Consider the following 19,741-nt stretch of genomic DNA (forward strand, 5'->3'; position numbering starts at 1 on the left):
GGAAGGGGAGGGCGAATGAGAGAGGAGGTAACAAACAGTATAAGAAATGTATCCAATGCCTAACGTATGAAACTGTAACTGCTCTGTATATCAGTTTGACAATTAAAAAAAATAATAAAGTAGGGAAAAAGAAAAAACAAACAAACAAAAAAACAGAAACCAGAAGTGGAACTGTGGCTCAGTGTTCCAGTGCTAACCTTGAGTGAAAGAGCTTAGGGACAGTATCTAAGCTCTGAACTCCACTCCACAAAAAAGGAAAACAAAAAGAATCCAACCAAAAGCCATGATACAGTGCTGCCTTAGAGTTTAGTTCAGAATGAGTACCAGAGGCCATGCTCCTATGTCCTTCTTGGGGCATCTGTGGATGGACTTCCTTCTGGAATACAAGCCTGAGGCCACCTCATCAGACCCCAGATTCATACTGAGTGATGACTTCTCTGGGGACAAATCTGAAATTGCAGAATTAAGGCAGCTAATTGCAGACTTAAGGCATTGTCCCTGGCACCAGAGTAGTGATACATTATGCAAAGGAGAGACTGTGTTGGAAGTTTTGCCTCCTGTACAAACTCCTATTAACTGGGGTCACTTAGACACATGGTATGTGAAGGGTGGAAGCACATTGCTTCCAGAAGCTCCCTAGACACCCCTCATCCAGCTGCCAGGCTTGATCTCTAGGTAGGCTGCTAGAATTTGCCCACTTCCTTCTGGACATCTCAGGAACCCCAACCCCTCGCTGGGGACCTTGGCAGATGCCTGTACCTAAATAGAAAGCTACCTACACTCTCCGAAAGTTCAGTGTACAGAGGATTACTGAGATCGCACCTGGACTGGTTTATTATTACAGAAAAAGAGGAGTCTATGCCTAGAACCCTCATCTCAGGACCCTAAATAGTCATGATCACTGTGAAGATACACAAGAAACAGTTTCTCCTCTTGAAGAAAGAAAATCACAAGTTCTAAGGCAGCCAGGACTACACTAAAACTAACATCCTGTGTCAAAAAAAACAAAATAAGCCAGGAACCATACTCACTATAACTATGAAAGTCTAGCTATTCAGATTATTATCTGAGTAGGACATCAAATCAACGAATGTTTTCTCACACTGCTTACAACTGTAGGGTTATGCTCCAGTGTTTTCATGTCTTTACAGAGTACAGGAAAGAGTAAAGGATTTCTCACATTGCTTACATTCTTTGCTTCTCTGCAATGTGAGTGTTTTCATGTCTTTGAAGGTGAGAGGAAAAAGTAAATGTTTTCCCACATTGCTTACATCTATTGGGTTTCTCTCCAATGTGAGTTCTTTCATGTGCTTTAAGGTAACTAGAAGAAGGGAAGGTTTTCCCACATTTCTTACATCCATAGGGTTTCTCTCCAGTGTGAGTTCTTTCATGTGTTGTAAAGGCGCTAGAGGACTTTAAGGTTTTCCCACTTTGCTTACATCCATAGGGTTTCTCTCCAGTGTGAATTGTTTGGTGTCTTCGAAGGGCACTAGGAAAAGTGAATGTTTTCCCACATTGCTTACATTCATAGGGTTTCTCTCCTGTGTGAGTTCTTTGATGTGATTGAAGGTGACTAGAGTCAGTAAAGACTTTGCCACACTTCTCACATGCAAAGTGTTTCTCTCCAGTGTGAGTCATTTTGTGCCTTCGAAGGGCACAGGAAACACTGAATGTTTTCCCACACTGCTTACATCCATAGGGTTTCTCTCCAGTGTGAATTGTTTGGTGTCTTCGAAGGGCACTGGGAAAAGTGGATGTTTTTCCCACATTGCTACCATTCATAGGGTTTCTCTCCTGTGTGAGTTCCTTGATGTGAATGAAGGTGACTAGAGTCAGTGAAGGCTTTGCCACACTTCTCACATGCAAAGTGTTTCTCTCCAGTGAGTTCTTTTGTGCCTTCGAAGGGCACAGGAACCACTGAATGTTTCTCCACATTGCTTACATTCATAGGGTTTTTCTGCAGTGTGAGTTCTTTGATGTGACTGAAGGTAACTGAAGTCAGTGAAGGCTTTGCCACACTTCTCACATGCAAAGGGTTTCTCTCCAGTGTGAGTCATTTTGTGCCTTCGAAGGGCACAGGAAACACTGAATGTTTTCCCACACTGCTTACATCCATAGGATTTCTCTCCACTGTGAATTCTTTGGTGTCTTCGAAGGGCATTGGGAAAAGTGAATGTTTTCCCACATTGCTTACATTCATAGGGTTTCTCTCCTGTGTGAGTTCTTTGATGTGACTGAAGATGACAAGAGTCAGTGAAGGCTTTGCCACACTTCTCACATGTAAAGCGTTTCTCTCCAGTGTGAGTTCTTTTGTGCCTTCGAAGGGCATAGGAAATACTGAATGTTTTCCCACACTTTTCACATGCAAAGGGTTTCTCTCCAGTGTGAGTCACTTTGTGCCTTTGAAGGGCACAGGAAACACTGAATGTTTTCCCACACTGCTTACATCCAAAGGGTTTCTCTCCAGTGTGAATTGTTTGGTGTCGTCGAAGGGCACTAGGAAAAGTGAATGTTTTCCCACACTGCTTACATCCATAGGGTCTCTCTCCTGTGTGAGTTCTTTGATGTGATTGAAGGTGACTAGAGTCAGTGAAGGCTTTGCCACACTTCTCACATGCAAAGGGCTTCTCTCCAGTGTGAGTTCTTTTGTGCCTTCGAAGGGCACAGGAAACACTGAATGTTTTCCCACATTGCTTACATTCATAGGGTTTCTCTCCTGTGTGAGTTCTTTGATGTGACTGAAGGTGACTAGAGTCAGTGAAGGCTTTGCCACACTTCTCACATACAAAGTGTTTCTCACCAGTGTGAGTTCTTTCGTGCCTTCGAAGGGCACTGGAAAAAGTGAATGCTTTCCCACATTGCTTACATTCATAGGATTTCTCTCCACTGTGAATACTTTCGTGTGTTTTAAGGGAACTAGAGGACTTCAAGGTTTTTCCACATTGCTTACATTCATAGGGTTTCTCTCCAGTGTGAGATCTTTCATGTCTTTGACAGGCACTCGGAAAAGTGAATGTTTTCCCACACTGCTGACATCCATAGGGTTTCTCTCCTGTGTGAGTTCCTTTATGTCTTTGAAGGCAAGGAGGAAGAAGGAATGATTTTCCACATTGCTTACATAAGTAGGGTTTCTCTCCAGTACGAATTCTTCCATGTCCTCGAAGGGATTCGCAAACAGCAAATGTTTTCCCACATTGCTCATGTCCATAGAGTTTCTCCCCAGGGTGAATTCTTTTATGCTCTTGAAGGGTACTGGAGTTAGGGAAGGATCTTCCACAATGCATACATTTATAGCAGTGCTTAAGTTCAGTGTCAATTTCTTCTTGTCTGTGAAAAAAATTGGCATGGGTAAAGGAGTTTCCACATTGGCTAGCCGTAAATAGATTTTCCTCATGCATCCTATAGCTAGTTTTCCCGATGGAATTTCCTGCAGGCTCTCCCACATTCTTTATGAGAGTTGGGGCTCTCTACATATTCCTGGTACTGGAAAGATATCTGTCCTGTGTGAACTCTTAAAGGCATACCCACGGGTGAATGAGCAAGAATGGTTTCTCCAAACACAGAGTTTCTGAAAGGTGCTACCCTGTGTAGAGTTTTCTTATTCATGATATGTTGGGAGGCTTTGGCACACTGACTACTCTGTTCAAATTCAGAGTCTCTCTAACAATTGAGCTCTGTAAAAATAAGAACATGAAATAAGAACTTTTTTGAAAAGCATTAACCCATTATGAAGTGACTCCTGTGCCTTCATGGTCTTCTCCAAATGCTCCCAATATTTCTGTATTTTTAACTTCTAAATTTTCAAGTTTTGGAGCTCCACTTGTTCTAAGCTTAAAATAATTTCTATCTGTATGCATTTGTATCATCTGCTCAGATTCAAAATTTCCCACCAGTCTACAATGTTAGAAAGAACAGTATTATCTCTAGTTAGTGCATTTACCTTAAGTCTTCCCTGGGATTTTTGCAGTTAACTTCATTGTGTTCTTTTTCCTGCTTCTGTTCTAAAATACAAACATAGAAGTCATTGATTTCTTCAACATAGTAGAAAAAACATGAAGACTCCAACTATAATTATGCATAATGTGATGATGGTTTATTCACATTGGTATATTCACCCAAATGTTCCATTTTTCATGCAACATCACTAAGGGGCATTAACGTTCCAGTAGTTAAATGAGGGAATATTTACCAATAGAGGCCAGGTTGCTCAAGGTTTCCAACATCACATCTCTGTAGAGCTTCTTTTGAGAAAGTTTTAACAAAGTCCATTCTTCCCTGGTGAAATTTATGGCCACATCCTCAAAGGTTATCTTCTCCTAAAATATTGCACATAGAATTCCAAAAGGAAGAGTTAAGGACACAGCAGTGGAGAATAAAATCATATATAAATATATATTACATATATAATATATATTTAATATACACACATATAGTGCTTATATAGTTCACCATTTTATGTTCAGAAGACTGATTTTCTCCATATTACTTCTCACATAGTAGTTCTATTCACTGTTTTTGACACACAAACCTGTAATTGTAGCACTCCTTACATCTTAGAGGAAGAAAGGGCTAAATAGCAACAATACAATGCAACACAGACTAAAGAATGGGATTTTTTTTAAATCTACATAGAGGATTTTGCACAAAGAAGTTAGCAAAAGAGATCAAAGGAAAGAAAAATAAAAAATGAAACCAAAACATTCATTAAGGACTCAATAGACATCACAGGGTAAGGAGCACAGACTGCATTCTGATATTTTAGGAAACTGGTATATACTTGGAACACGTACTGTATTCCCCTATATCAGAGGCAATAAATTGTCTTAAATCAGGAAAGATGAAATTAGGACACTTTCCCTGATGTGGTGAATGTCTGAACTCCCGGCCATTGAGAGGATGAAGAACAACCTTGTTCCAGGCTAGCCTGTCTTACACAACCTCTTCCAGACTTGTGTATTTGTGTCAGGGCTTCAACTCAGAGTCTGTGCAATGTCACTTATCTTTTCCACTAGGCCAGTGCTCTACCACCTGAGTCACAGTTTCACTTCACCACATTTGTTGGTAAACTGGTGATAAGACTGTCTTTCCTACCCAGTCTTGTTTTGAGCTGGGATCCTTATATCTCAGCCTCCTGAGATAAGTCTGGCACAGTTCCAGACTTATCTCCCAACACTCTTGTCTCAAAATATTGTCCATAAAAATTGAACAATAGAAAACATCAATTCAACTTTGTAATAATAAATGGTCCAACAAATGGAGTTTTAACATATGTAAATGAGGGGACAAAAGAGAGCTGAAAAGAAAAATATGTGCAATGCAAGAAAAACCAATGGATTATTGTAGACAGTACAGAAATGAAAAAACATATCTGAAAAATGCCCAAAGAATACCTATCTAATCCACTAATTTTGCACATACAAACTAAGTTCCATAGCCCTGATTCACAATTCACAAAGGAAAATATGTAAAATACTATAACACACTTTCAGTTATACATGAATAAAATGGCAAGTGATAAATATTCTTCTAACATAAGTAGCTAACATTAAAGATGTAAGCCATTGGCATGTGGCCACATGCCATCTTTTAAAAAAAAATTACAAAGTTGATGTATAGAGGGGTTACAGTTAGATAAGTCAGGTACTGAGTGCATTTTTTTGAACAATGTAATAGCTTTCCTTGCTGTCTCCTCTATCTTCCCATCCCTACACACAAGTTCTTCAGTTTATTTACAACATAGTGTCTAGTGAGTACCACTGTTGCATTTGTTCACCCTTTGCCCATTTCCGTGACTGCCTTAACTTGCCTAATACAGATAAATGAGCAAAGAAAGCAGAGAACAAGAAAACAACAACAAAGAAAAAAATTTCCATTTCCTGGAGCTCATTTTGATGAATAATATTTTATATGATCAGATGCACAAAAACACTGCGCCTTTGTGTTCTTCTCCTAATAATATCCTTCTTGTTCTCAGTGTTTGTGAATGTCTGGAGTCCAGCACAACTCATGATATCTTTTTAATGTGCAGAGAATGTACTGTGGATTTATTGTACTAGTCTATTTCAGTGTTTGGGAAAGTCATATTTCAAAGGCCCCAATATCAGGAGCACCTTAATAAAGGACTTAATAAATGACTGACAGGGAAGGAAAGGAAAGAAAGGAAGGAAAGGAAGGAAGGAAGGAAAGAAAGGCACTGGAAAGAGAATTGAGAAAACAGAAAATTGGTTTCCTTTAGATAACGAAGGATTTGGGAGGTACAATCTGTCTTACATGCTTGTCACAAAATGGACAAAGGAAAAATAAAGACAAACCATACAATGTTCAAGTAAGCAGCAGTTGGTGTGAGTAAGTAGTAGATGGGGTGAGTGTTCAATTTTATGAGAGAGCTTATAAAATGGACAAATTAGCATGTAATTGTCTATACTTTAAAACTGAGCAAAATATTTTTCCTAAGGGCCAAAATAATACACTGATATAAGATTACTGCTACTAATATCTCTGTTCCCCAAATGTATTACCCACCTTGGATACAAAACTGGACAAAAGCCCAGGCAAGCCTGCATCACTAAGCTCCTCATGGTAACCAAAAGACCTAGTGACATCTACAAACCTGTCAATCTTGTTTACTGTGCAAAAGAAATAAGTAAACAAATTTCTTAATCAGTTGTTTCAAATTTCCAACATAACTACTCTCAAACCTTTCATCATTGCAGATTTACTCTTCTGTAGCATTCAGGCCAGACCCACAGAGAAGTTCCTGACCAATTATGTAACATCTAGTTCTAAAGCAACAACAAGAAACATGTCTAATGCATCTTTTCTGCTCAAAACAGTAAAATAGAACTCTGAGAGCCTAAGATCCCCTCTCCCATGGTCACCCCACATCAGCAGGAAGTAGTCACATATGACAACTGTCCCCTTTCCTTTTTTCTTATGCTTTTCCAGAGTTTGACCTTCCCTAAGACAGTCATATCTTAGAACTGTCCTTGCTGCAGTCACCACTGCCGCATCTTCCCTCCACTTCCCCTTTAACAAATGTACCAGTGTTTGGAAGCGAGCCTGAGACCAATGCCACATCTAATGCTGATCCCCATAATGAGCAGATACCATTAGTGACTTATGAACTGTGACTCCCTCTGAACATCACCTTTATATTAACAGTTATACAAACCTAAAAGAAAACGAACATCTGGCCTGGTGCCAGGGGTTCAGGTGACCTATGACCCTTGATACTCCGAGGAGGATGAGATTTGATCATACCTCAAAGCTTTACCAGGCAGGAAAGTCAGTGAGACTTATTTGAAATTAACCACTAAAAAAGTGAATGTGGTAGCGTAGCACAAGGATGAGAGCCAGACTGGATTGAAAAAACTCAGGGACACATCCCAGGCCCCATAATTAGCACAAGCCTCCTTCCTTACCCTCCCCCACCAAAGAAACATCAAGAAACAGTCTGAGGAGAGGAAGATGGCCCTGAAACAATAGGGAAGCACCCTAACTTGCTCCGGCCAAATAGCGAGCTGGGAGCCCCCCAAACCCACCACTTGAACCACTCCTTCAAGAGACCGGCAACATCAACAATCAAAACAAGCAGAGAGCCACAGGAAATGAAAAGGAACAATGAAAAAAGCCCATAAACTTCATGAAGTCGGAAAATCTGCGGGGCGCCGTTCCCTACCCTGGCCCAAACAGGGCCAAGCCAGGAAAGCAGCCCCAGCGCTGGGGACCAAAGGACTCCAGCAATCGGAGATGCTAGAGCATAAAATTCCCACCGGGGGTGGGGATACCAGACAGCAGGAGCTGGATGGGAACCAGACCATGGCGCAGGAACAGGACCCGAACCAGACAGCAGGGCAGGAGCTGGACACCACAGAGGCTGAGAGCAGAGAACAGGCACCACCACACTCTTACCTGGAGAGATCCTACAGCACCACAGGGCAAATCCAGACCCCCAGGACCAGTTAGTACCACACAGGGGACCCCCCCCCCCCACCGCCACCCAAACAGGAGACCAGCTCTGGCAGAGACCCTCTGAACCTGACTTGGCCCTCATTGTAAGGGGATCAAGAAACCAGAGTTACCCACCCTCCCCCACCCCACTACCGGCCCCAAGGGAGGGAACAAAGGAGCCCCAAAATGGTGGGCATTAGGTCCCTATATCTCCCAAAGCATCCACGAACCAGCACAGGAACCAGCAGCAGACAGAATACTCCCCCCACAACAGAGAGACCTGGAGGCACACATTTGCCCCCTCAGTACTGTCGCTTGGATCTGCATGCACCAGCCCCCCCTAGCATGGTCACCTGGGTTCGTGTGCTCCCACCTCCCAACAGGGAGGCCTGGGCTCTTGAGCATTCGAGGCGTGGGTTTGCAGACCCTTATGTTTGTGTGCACTAGCCACTTGGCAGGGTCACCTGAACCCACGAGCAGGTGCCCCTCACCAGAAACACTGGGGTTTGCGGGCACCACCCCCACCCCAGCAGAGACACTTGAATCCACCTGCAACCACACCCCAGCAGGCTGGGTTCGTGCACACATGCCCCCCCCCCCCCCAAAGCAGGGCGCTTGGACTAGCATGCACTTGTCCCCCACAAGGATGGCTCTAGTACATACATTCACTCTCCTACAGGAGCATCCAGGTGGGTGTTCCCGCTCCTCAGCGGCAACACTCACTCTGATAGGTGCACTCTGGCGGGACAGAAACCATGGGGGGAAGACACAAAAAAGAGAAAAGTCTCCGCGCCATGCCTAATCAGCAACTCATGAACCTCCACCAGGGGCTTACAAGGGACAACACACCGCAGTGGCAAAGCACTGACCCGTGGAGAAAGCTGCAGAACTTACCCACGTTGGCAGAAGTCGAGGCAGGCATACTCACACATAGTGCAGAATGGTACAAGCAGTGAAACTCAAACCCGGAGCCAGGATACAATCATGTCAGTCCATCTAGCCAAAGGGGAATCAAGTGCCCACACAGGCACCAGCTGGGGTGGAGACACATTGAGCCAATGGATCAGCAGGAACCAGCACAAGGTCAAGCTAAGGCCACCATCTACAGGCCACCAAAAGGAAGTGCAGGGGGAAACAAGCCCCCCAAAACTCCTGCATCCCAGATGCATAAATCACAAAGAAACATTACAAAATTCATGAAAGGTCAAGTCAACTCACAACTCCAAAATCCAACAGCAGCTCAGGAAAAAAACATCAGTGAGAATGAAGAAGAGATGGAGATTAAAAAAACACTTCAGGCTATGATGGCAGAAATGACAGAAAGCATCAAGATTTAATTCCAAAAACAATTTCAGGAAGACAGAAAGAAACTCTCAAGGGAATTTCAGGATGTAATGAAAGAAATGGAAGTGAAAATAGACACAGCCAACTCCTAATTTAAAGAAGAAATTAGGGCTGGGAATGTGGTCTAGTGGCAAGAGTGCTCACCTCGTATACATGAAGCCCTGGGTTCGATTCCTCAGCACCACATATATAGAAAAGGCCAAAGGTGGCGCTATGGCTCAAGTGGCAGAGTGCTAGCCTTGAGCAAAAAGCCAGGGACAGTGCTCAGGCCCTGAGTCCAAGGCCCAGGACTGGCAAAATAAAAGAAGAAATTAACATCTTGAGAACCAAAATGCATGAAAAAATAGAATCAAAATTCAACTCATTAGAAGAAGAAATTACCACATTGAGAGCTGATCTAGCAACCATAAACAATTCAATTTCCACAATGCAAACTACACTGGAAGCTACATGTCAAAGGACTGGCCAGATAGAAGATAGAATTTCAGCCCTGGAAGACAATTCAGCTGATACGGATCAGAAGATTATTACACTTCAAAAAGCTAAATGGCAAAGAAACATATGAGGAAATGTTCAACATCCCTGGCAGTAAAAGAAATGCAAATAAAAACAACCCTGAGATACTACCTCACTCCAGTTAGAACGGCCTATATTCGGAACTCAGGCAACAACAAATGCTGGAGGGGATGCAGGGAAAGAGGAACCCTTTTCCACTGTTGGTGGGAGTGCAAATTAGTACAACCACTTTGGAGAACAATATGGAGGCTCCTCAAAAAGCTCAGCATAGACATGCCCTATGACCCAGCCATACTACTCCTAGGCATCTATCCTGAACAAGAGGTCTCAGGATATCATAAAGACATCTGCACATCCATGTTTATCGCTGCACAATTCACAATAGCCAAAATATGGAAACAACCCAGATGCCCCACTACAGATGAATGGCTCCAAAAAATGTGGTACCTATACACGATGGAATACTACATAGCAATAAGAAATGATAAAATATTGGTATGCACAGGGAAATGGTCAGAACTTGAACAAATAATGTTGAGCGAGATAAGCCTAGAACACAGAGAACAAAGGAGCATGGCCTCCTGGATAAATTATTGTTGGGGGTGGGGGTGGGGAGGGACAGTAGAGACCAGGTCTGCAAAACAAGAAACGTCTTTTCAAATGGTATTTCCACAGGTTTGGGTCAGCGACTTTACATTATGTATTTAAAATCAAACAACTACTAAACAAACATAAAAATGTCTAGAATAAACCTATCAGTGGATCACAATAGCTCAACAGCTATGTACACATGATCATATAAGACGAGGATAAACAAAAACAGCTCCAAGTGAAGGACACAGAAGGATTCTACTGTGAACGTTATCTTTAAAGTTCTAGGTGAGTTTCCTGTGGCATACCCTACATGGCTACTTGTATATGATTTTGGTACACTGGATATTGTATACATGCCTACCTGATCTAGGGAAGGGGAAAAAAAATGAGGGTGTAAGATATCACAAGAAATGTATTCACTGCCTTATTTTGTAACTGTACCCACTTTGCACAACACCTTTTTTTTTTTTTTTTTTGGCCAGTCCTGGGCCTTGGACTCCGGGCCTGAGCACTGTCCCTGGCTTCTTCCCGCTCAAGGCTAGCACTCCGCCACTTGAGCCACAGCGCCGCTTCTGGCCGTTTTCTGTATATGTGGTGCTGGGGAATCGAACCTAGGGCCTCGTGTATCCGAGGCAGGCACTCTTGCCACTAGGCTACATCCCCAGCCCCACAACACCTTGTCAATAAAATTTAATTTTAAAAAAAAGGAGTAATCCTCAATCAAAAACCCAATGTACTTCCTACAAAATTAAGGAAAGTAAAGGAAGAAATGGGTAGTGGAGGGAGATATAAGAATATGTGACATTGGGTCACAATGATCAAGCTGCACTGTATTCACAAACTGTTTGGTTACATGGCGACTCTTTTGTACAATTATATAAAGATGATAAATAAAATAAAAACAGGGAAAAAAAGAAATCCTCAATGTTTTAGGAAGAGACTTTAAAAGTACCACCCTTTTTGACCTGATTTTGTACACAACCATTGACAATGTGTATATTAAATATAACCTGTATCCGGGGGAAAAAAAGAAAATAACTAGGGATTAACCTAACCAAAGATGTAAAAGATCTGTTTAATGAAAACTATAAAAACCTAAAAAGAGAAATCAAAGAAGACACCAGGGAATGGAAAGACCTCCCACGCTCATGGGTAGGCAGAATCAATATAGTGAAAATGACCATATTGCCAAAAATGTTATACAAATTCAATGCAATCCCCATCAAAGTCCCAACTACATTCTTCACTGAAATAGAGGAAACAACCCAAAAAATTCATATGGAACAAAAGACCTACAATAGCCAAAGCAATTCTAGGCAAAAGCAGCAGCGGAGGAGGTGTCACAATGCCAGATTTCAAGCTTTATTACAGAACCATTATAACAAAACAGCCTGGTACTGGCACAAAAAAAGACCCAAAGATCAATGGAATAGGGTAGAAGACCCAGAAATAAGTCTGCATATTTACATTCAGCTGATATTTGACAAAGGAGCCAAAGACATACAATGGAAAAAACATAGCCTCTTCAACTATTGGTGCTGGGAAAACTGGGCAGCTACATACAGAAAACTCAAAGTGTACCCTAGCCTATCACCATGCACCAAGATCAACTCAAAATGGATTAAAGACCTCAACATCAGACCTGAAACCCTGAAACTACTGAAGGACAGAGTAGGAAAGACGCTAGAACTTACAGGCACAGACAGGAACTTCCTGAACAGAGTCCCAAGAGCACAACAGATAGGGGAGAGACTCGACAAATGGGACTACTACAAAATAAAAAGTTTCTGCACAGCTAAAGACATAGCCACTAAACGAGAAAGACAAGACAACCATATGGAAAAAGATTTTCACCAGCAAACAGACAAAGGCCTAAAATCTGTCATCTATAGAGAACTCAAGAAACTAACTCCGTCTAAACCCAGTAAACCAATTATTAAATGGGCAAGGGAGCTAAAGAGAGACTTCATAGAAGAAGAAATAAAGATGGCAAAGAAACATATAAGGAAATGTTCAACATCCCTGGCAGTAAAGGAAATGCAAATAAAAACAATCCTGAGATACCACCTCACCCCAGTTAGAATGGCCTATACTCTGAACTCAGGCAACAACAAATGCTGAAGGAGATGTAAAGAAAGAGGAATCCTTCTGCACTGCTTGTGGGAGTGTAAACTAGTACAACCACTCTGGAGAACAAAGTGGAGGTTCCTCAAAAAATTCAGCATAGACATACCCTATGACCCAGCCATACTACTCCTAGGCATCTATCCAGAACAACAGGATCCAGGATACCACAATGACACCTGCACATCCATGTTTATCACTGTACAATTCACAATAGCAAAGATGTGGAAACAACCCAGATGCCCCACTACAGATGAATGGATCCAAAAAATGTGGTACCTATACACAATGGAATTCTACACAGTGATTAGAAATGATAAAATAATAGCATTCGCAGGGAAATGGTCAGATCTTGAAAAAAAATAATGTTGAGCGAGACAAACCTAAAACACAGAGAACAAAGGTGCATGGTCTCCCTGAAATGTGGATGTTGGGGGAGAGGGGAAGAAAACAGTAGAGATCGTGTCTATAAAATAACAAACTTCTTTATAAATAGTATTTCCATATGATTTGGTCAGTGACTTTACATCATGTCTCTCAAACCAAACAATTACTAGATAAACATAAAAATGTCCAGGATGGTCCTAGCAGAGGATCACAATAGCTCAACAGCTATATACACATGATCACATAAGATGATGCTAAGCAAAATGAACTCCAAATATGGAAACAATAGGATTTTATTGTTGTTATTTTTAATGTACTATGTGAACTTCCTATGGCTTATTCTCTGTTGTTACTGTATATGATTTTGGTACACTGGGTATTGTATATGTTTATCTGAATTAGGGAAGGGAATGGGAACATCAGGATGGTGAGGCAAAGAATAAAGGGCAAACCAATGCAACAGCGTTACTCATAATGCAATATGTTGGAAAGGAACTGTACAACTAGCAGGCTGGGAGGGAGGGGAGGTGAGAGAAAAATGAGGCAGGGTGTAACAAGTATACAAGTATGACAGAAATGTACTACCTTATTATGTAACTGTAACCCCTCTGTACATCACCTTGACAATAAAAAAAAAAAAAAAAGAAACCGTATGAGCCCAGTAACAAGCCAGAGAGGACAGCAGGTCTCTCCAACAACAATCACATGTGCATATGGATCCTCATTTCCAGTGTGTTTGGCAATGTGGGAGACAGGTGGAAATTCAGGTATTTGTCTTGGTAGTACTAAGAATAGAACAGGACACAGGATTTAAATCCTGTTTCCATGGAACCTGAGAGTCTCATAGGAGAAAAGGCAGAAGACAGGGATACCACCTCCCCACTGCTTCTTCTCCCCACAAAACTCCATCAATAAATAGGGAGATTTTTTTTCAGATTGGATCTGCCACTGGCACATGGCCTCTGCAGGAGCAAACAGGATGGATAGGACAGGATAGGCAGCTCTCCCAAGACTCCAGGTTCCCTGCTTCCTGCACAGCTCTGCCCCACCCCTTCTGGCAGGCTGCTGAGCTGAAGGAATCACTGGTGCCCACGTGACAATGGATGGATGCAAGGTCAGGCTTACACAGGTCAAGGTAAGAGCCAGGGCACTTCTGGTTCCAACAGCCCCTTCCCCACACTAAACCAGATGTGAAGCAGCTTTCAGTTCCAACAGCCTCTCCCCTTTCCTACTCCCAATCCCGAACTCCACAGGATCGTCAGCACTCACCATTTCCCACTCTCTAAGCTTTCTAATGTGATAGATCATGATCCTGACACTCAATGGACACCAAAAAGCTGTGGAACTAGGCTTGAAACAAACCAGCATGCACAGTTAAGTCTATGAGAGTCTAAACCACTAAAATGTCAAAAGCTGGGGCTGGGAATATGGCCTAGTGGTAAAGTTCTCACCTCGTATACATGAAGCCCTGGGTTCGATTCCTCAGCACCACATATATAGAAAATGCTGGAAGTGGTGCTGTAGCTCAAGTGGTAGAGTGATAGCCTTGAGCAAAAAGAAGCCAGGGACAGTGCTCAGACCCTGAGTTCAAGCCCCAGGACTGGCAAAAAACAAAACAAAACAAACAAAATGTTAAAAGCAGATCAGTAGCTCAAGCAGTAGACAGCACTACCTTTAAGTGAACACACTAAGCCATGCAGCACCCAGGTTCTGAGTTCAAATCCCAGCTGTAACCTGGCAACGACTGGGTAGTGGAGACTGAACAAAACTGACACCTTCAGGATGAAACAGCCCCATCTTCCTCAGCAGAATGTACCTCCTACCACTGACACACTTCAATGGGTAGTTCATGAAGACTCTTAAAATTAGACAATCAGAATTAGCCTTTGTAATTGGTTCTGTGTAGCAGAGGCCCACCTCTGAGACCTGAGTGAACAGACTGGGTTCATTTACCTGGCTGAATGGACTTACAGGGATAGAATCCAGTAAAACATGTCTTGTCAGTGAAGGTTTTAGACCCTGGGATAGGCCTGAGTCAGCCTTGGAATAATTCATACAGAGGAATTTGTCACTGACAATCCATCTTTTTGTGTGTGTTCCTGTGTGTGTGTGCACCCATGTGTGTGCCCATGCTCATCCACACATTAACAGGTACTGGGCTTAAACGTGGGTCCTGAGCTCTTTAACTCAAGACAAACGCTCTACCACTTGAGCCACAACTCTATTTCCAGGTTTGTTGACGGTTAATTGACAATAAGACTTTCCTTCCCCAGACTGGGTTTGAATGGTGAGCCTCAGATCTCAGCCTCTTAAGTAGTCAGCATTACAGGCAGTGCTCAGCTTTTAAAAACTGTATGTATGAGTGTACATATGTATGTATTTAATTATTTTAAATCTCCAAGCTACAGCTAGGGTCTGGTGGCTTATGCCTATAATCCTAGCTAACCACCGGGCTGTGAACAGAAGATCGTAGCACAAAGTCAACCTGGAAAAGACCCAAAGACTCATATCTCCAATTAACCACCAAAAAGCCAAAGCAGAGATGTAGCTCAACTGATAGAGTGCTAACCTTAAGAAAAAGAGTCTCAAGGACAGTGTTTTGGGCCTGAGTGCAAACATAATGCATGGCACAAATAAAAACTTCTCCAAACAGAGCGCCACTGGCCTGGCCTATAAATGCTAGTTGCTCAGACACACAGATACACAGACACACAGACACACACACACACACACACACACACACACACACACACACTCCCCCACCTTTAATTTATTGAGGTTTCAATTAAACATGTCGTTTTGTGAGTATAGTGCATCTCTTATTCCCCCCACTTTTTGCACAGTTCCTGGAGATTAAACTCAGGCGTGGGTGATATCTCTTGTTTTTGCTGCAGAACTAGCATTGTACCAATTGAGCCACAGCTCTACCTCCTAATTTAGTTGGAAGTTTATTGAAAATAAAAATCTCATAGACTTTTTTGCCCAAATTGGCTTGAACTTATGATCCTCAGATCTCAGCTTCCTGAATAGCAAGGATTATCTGGCTAACAGTGAAAACTTTAATCCTTTGGCTACTATTTACAGTCAACTCCAATTCTTCAACTATAAAATTTGTTTAATTTGAACTATGCTCTTACAAAATAGTTTGGCAATGTTTTTTAATACATGTGTTCCTTAATCGGCATTTTCAGGCGGTATTAAAAGGATGACAGGATTGTGACTAATTAATTTTAAAGTGTTCATATATTTACTGAAAGACCAATGACATGGGAATCAAGGTTCAAAGGAAAAAAGGAATTAACTTCTACACGGGTCATATATAATAACATTTATGAAAATTAATTCTAGGAAAGAGAAACATCATACTTATTGGCTTGCTTTTTTCTTTATCAGTCTTTTGAGGGATAGTGGGAAGGCACAGGCATGGAGGAACAAAAGGTGAACAAATTCAACAGTGATACTCAGTAGACAGTATGTTGAAAATGAATCATGCAGGGAAGGAACCAGAGGGGAAAACTGGGAGAGGACAAAGGAATGTGACAGTGTCCAAAAGAAATGCACTCATTACTGCCTGATACAATGGTAACTCCTGTACACCACCTTTATAATAACACTTTTTAAAAATGAAAACCAAAAGTCAAAATTTAGCCTGGTGCTAGGGGGCACAGATAGTTTGTAATCTTAACTACTCAGGAGGATGAGATTTGAAGATCCCAGTTCAAAGCAGAAACTAGACTGGGCAGAAACATCAGTAGGTCTCTTACCTTCTTCTGTTAGCCACCAAAAAGGAGGAAGGGCGGCTATGGCACCAGTGATAGAGCACCAGCCTTGACTGAAAAAGCTCAGGGACAATAGCCAGATACTGAATTTAGTGCACAGAACTGCATGCAGGATCCCACACTCACACTTATTTTCTCCCTCTCCCTCTCTCTCTGTCTCTCTCTCCCCCACTCCTCTCTCTCTCCAGAACTGCATGCAGGATCCCAAACTCACAGTCACTGCTCTCTCTCTCGCTCTCTCTCTCTCACACACTCTCACACACACACACTCACACACACACACACAACGAATATGGACAAACATGACTGAGGACAATAACACGTGAGTGAGGACAACAGGTATACTTTCCAACACCAATCACATGTGCATATGGATCCCCATTTCTAATGTGTTTCGCAATGGGGGAGACAGGTGGACATTTACATATTTATCGGGGAAGCACTCAGAATGGGAAAGGATGTGGGATTTAAATCCTGCTTCCCTTCAATCTGAAAGTCTCATAGGAAAACCAGGAGAAAAGACAGAAGACTGTAACACCACATCCTCACTGTTCCTTCCCCACAAATAAATAATAAGCAGATCAATTCCCTCCATCAGTAAATGGGGAGTCTTTCCCAAGATGCATCAGCCATTGCCCCACAGCCTGTGCTGAATCCAAGTCTCCTGGATTAGGCAGGATTCCGGACACGACAGGGTGGGCAGGACTCCTAAGACGGCCACAAAGCCCGGCTCCAGCCCTTCTGGCAGGCCACTGACGGCTGAGGAACCGCTGGCCCCGCTTGACTACAGGGACCTGGTCGAGTCTGAAACAGGCCTAGGTAAGCGCCCGGCCACTTCCGGTTCGGTGAACCCACTCCGCACACAACTCCAGGTACGTGTCCGCATCCGCAACCGCTTCCAACAGCTTCCCTCCCCGGCCCCACACACCACGCATTCGATCCTGACTGCACGCGAGCGTCCGCACTCACCATTTCCCGCTCCCTTGCCTTCCGCTGCCCTCGCTTAGGATTCACAGTCGCTGGACACCAAGATACCGGCAGAAGCAGGTTGAAAATCGAACAGGTAAGCCTCTGAAAATCTAAACCCCAAGACGTCGGAATCCGGGCGGTGGCTCCAGTGACGGAGCAAGCTACCTGTAAACGAAAAAGCTGGGACGGACAGCACGCAGGCTGAGCTCACATCTCGGAAGCTCCACTGTGGGAGGTGTGAGCCAGCGGCGACCCGGCCTCAGACTGAAGAAAATTGGCGCTCCTATGTCATAAGCGTGCGCCTCCCACCACTGACGCTTCTCATTGGGCGACTCCTGAAGGCTCTCTTACAGTTAGCCAATCAGAAACAGCGGTTGTGATTGGCTCACTGTAGCAGAATCCCACCCCCCAGACCTGAGTCACCAGATTGGATTCCTGGATCTGCCTATGTGGAGTTAGAGGGAATGTAACCAGCGAAATTTGTCTGCTCAGTTCAAGCTTTTCCCCTGGGGAAGTTCTAGCTCAGCCTTGGGATAATTTATACAGCAGAATTTGCTCCCGCTATCCATTTTGAAGAGGGGGTCAGGGGGAGGGGGAGAAGAGAGGGATGAACGGAGAGAGGTAGAAAGAGAAGGGGGCGGGGGGAGACAGAATGTGGTTTTGTGCTTTGTTCTCATAACTGCATGTGGCTCCCAGAGCCCAATGACCACTCTCCCCCAGGGTCCCTCCTGGTTCTCAGGAAAAGCTCACACCTGGCCTTATGTGAAATGCATGATGAATGCATCCTGAAAGAGCAAGAAGGCTGGCATCAGGATGATACCCCCACCATTGAACCCACCATACAGGATAGTTCACACTGTATTTTCCAAACAGGACAGTTCAAACAATAAAGTCCCAGCAGGACAGGGCAAGAATATCTTTTTTGTTTTATTTATTTTTATACAAATTTTATTGGGGTTATTACATATACTTCACAGTATACATTTTAACTTTCACGAGGAAAATTATCATTCCACTCTACATAGTTTATGAAGTCTACGACCTTTAACAATAAAAGCATTTTCTCCATTTCAGATGATATGTACATTACTTTACTTTTGCTTGGTAACATCTGTACCCTCGCTCTTTCTTTCACTCATTCCTTCCTTCCCATTCCCACCCATGAGTTGCTTAGTTCCCTTTCATCAATAGGACAAAGAATTTCTAAAGAAGAATCTGACCTCTTTCCAGGTCTTCCACCCCAGTCTTTTTATCTATCCAAACACCCTACATGATAGACTTACCTCTACCCTCTGGGCCCAATCTTTTTATGTATCTAAAGGTGGAATAGGAAGGATTGACCCCACCCAATTAACCCTGTTAACTATAACCAACCTAATAACTATAACACCATTGAATTTTCAGAATTTAAGGCTTGACTCTTTACTTAAAAGGAAAGATATTTGAGGCCAATAAAAACTAGTGAGAGGCCTGGGAATATGGCCTAGTGGCAGAGTGCTTGCCTAGTATAGATGAAGCCCTGGGTTCGATTTTGAGCACCACATAGATAGAAAGGGCAAGAAGTGACACTTTGGCTCCAGTGGCAGAGTGCTAGCTGTGAGCAAAAAGAAGCCAAAGACAATGCTCAGGCCCTGAGTTCAAGCCCCAGGATTGGCAAAACAATAAAAATAAATAAATGAAGGACTTACATATCCCCTCTGGGCCCAGTCTCCTTATGTAGCTAAGGATGGAATAGTAAGGATTGACACCACCCTATTTAAGTATAACCACCCTATTAGCTGTAACACCATTGAATTTTCAGAATTTAAGGCTTGACTCTTTTCTACTTAAAAGATATCTTAGGCTAATAAAAACCAGTGAGAGGGGATTGGGAATATAGTGGTAGAGTGTTTGCCTTGTGTACATGAAGCCCTAGGTTTGATTCCTTAGCACCACTTATACAAGAAAAGTGGCACTGTGGTTCAAGTGGTAGAGTGCTAGCCTTGAGCAAAATAAGCCAGGGAGAGCTCAAGCCCTGAGGTCAAGACTCAGGAAAAGCAAAAAAAAAAAAAAAAAAAAAAAAAAAAAGTGAGAGGGCT

At 42.8% G+C, this 19,741-nt stretch overlaps 2 protein-coding genes across 2 annotated transcripts in view; both read right to left on the bottom strand.

Annotated features, from left to right (window-relative positions):
• The window catches only part of LOC125348411 (gastrula zinc finger protein XlCGF52.1-like), a 159,421-nt gene that overhangs the window by 124,335 nt on the left and 15,345 nt on the right, over window positions 1-19,741 (bottom strand). The window lies entirely within an intron of this gene.
• LOC125348408 (zinc finger protein 709-like) lies at window positions 702-17,812 on the bottom strand. The gene is given in 6 exon segments (XM_048341620.1): window positions 702-1,743; window positions 1,745-1,880; window positions 1,882-3,327; window positions 3,941-4,001; window positions 4,190-4,316; window positions 17,664-17,812. Coding segments are annotated over 6 exon segments (2,331 nt in total). The 5' UTR covers window positions 17,667-17,812; the 3' UTR covers window positions 702-1,185.

Source organism: Perognathus longimembris, chromosome 3, assembly GCF_023159225.1.
Source record: "Perognathus longimembris pacificus isolate PPM17 chromosome 3, ASM2315922v1, whole genome shotgun sequence".
NCBI lineage: Eukaryota > Metazoa > Chordata > Mammalia > Rodentia > Heteromyidae > Perognathus > Perognathus longimembris.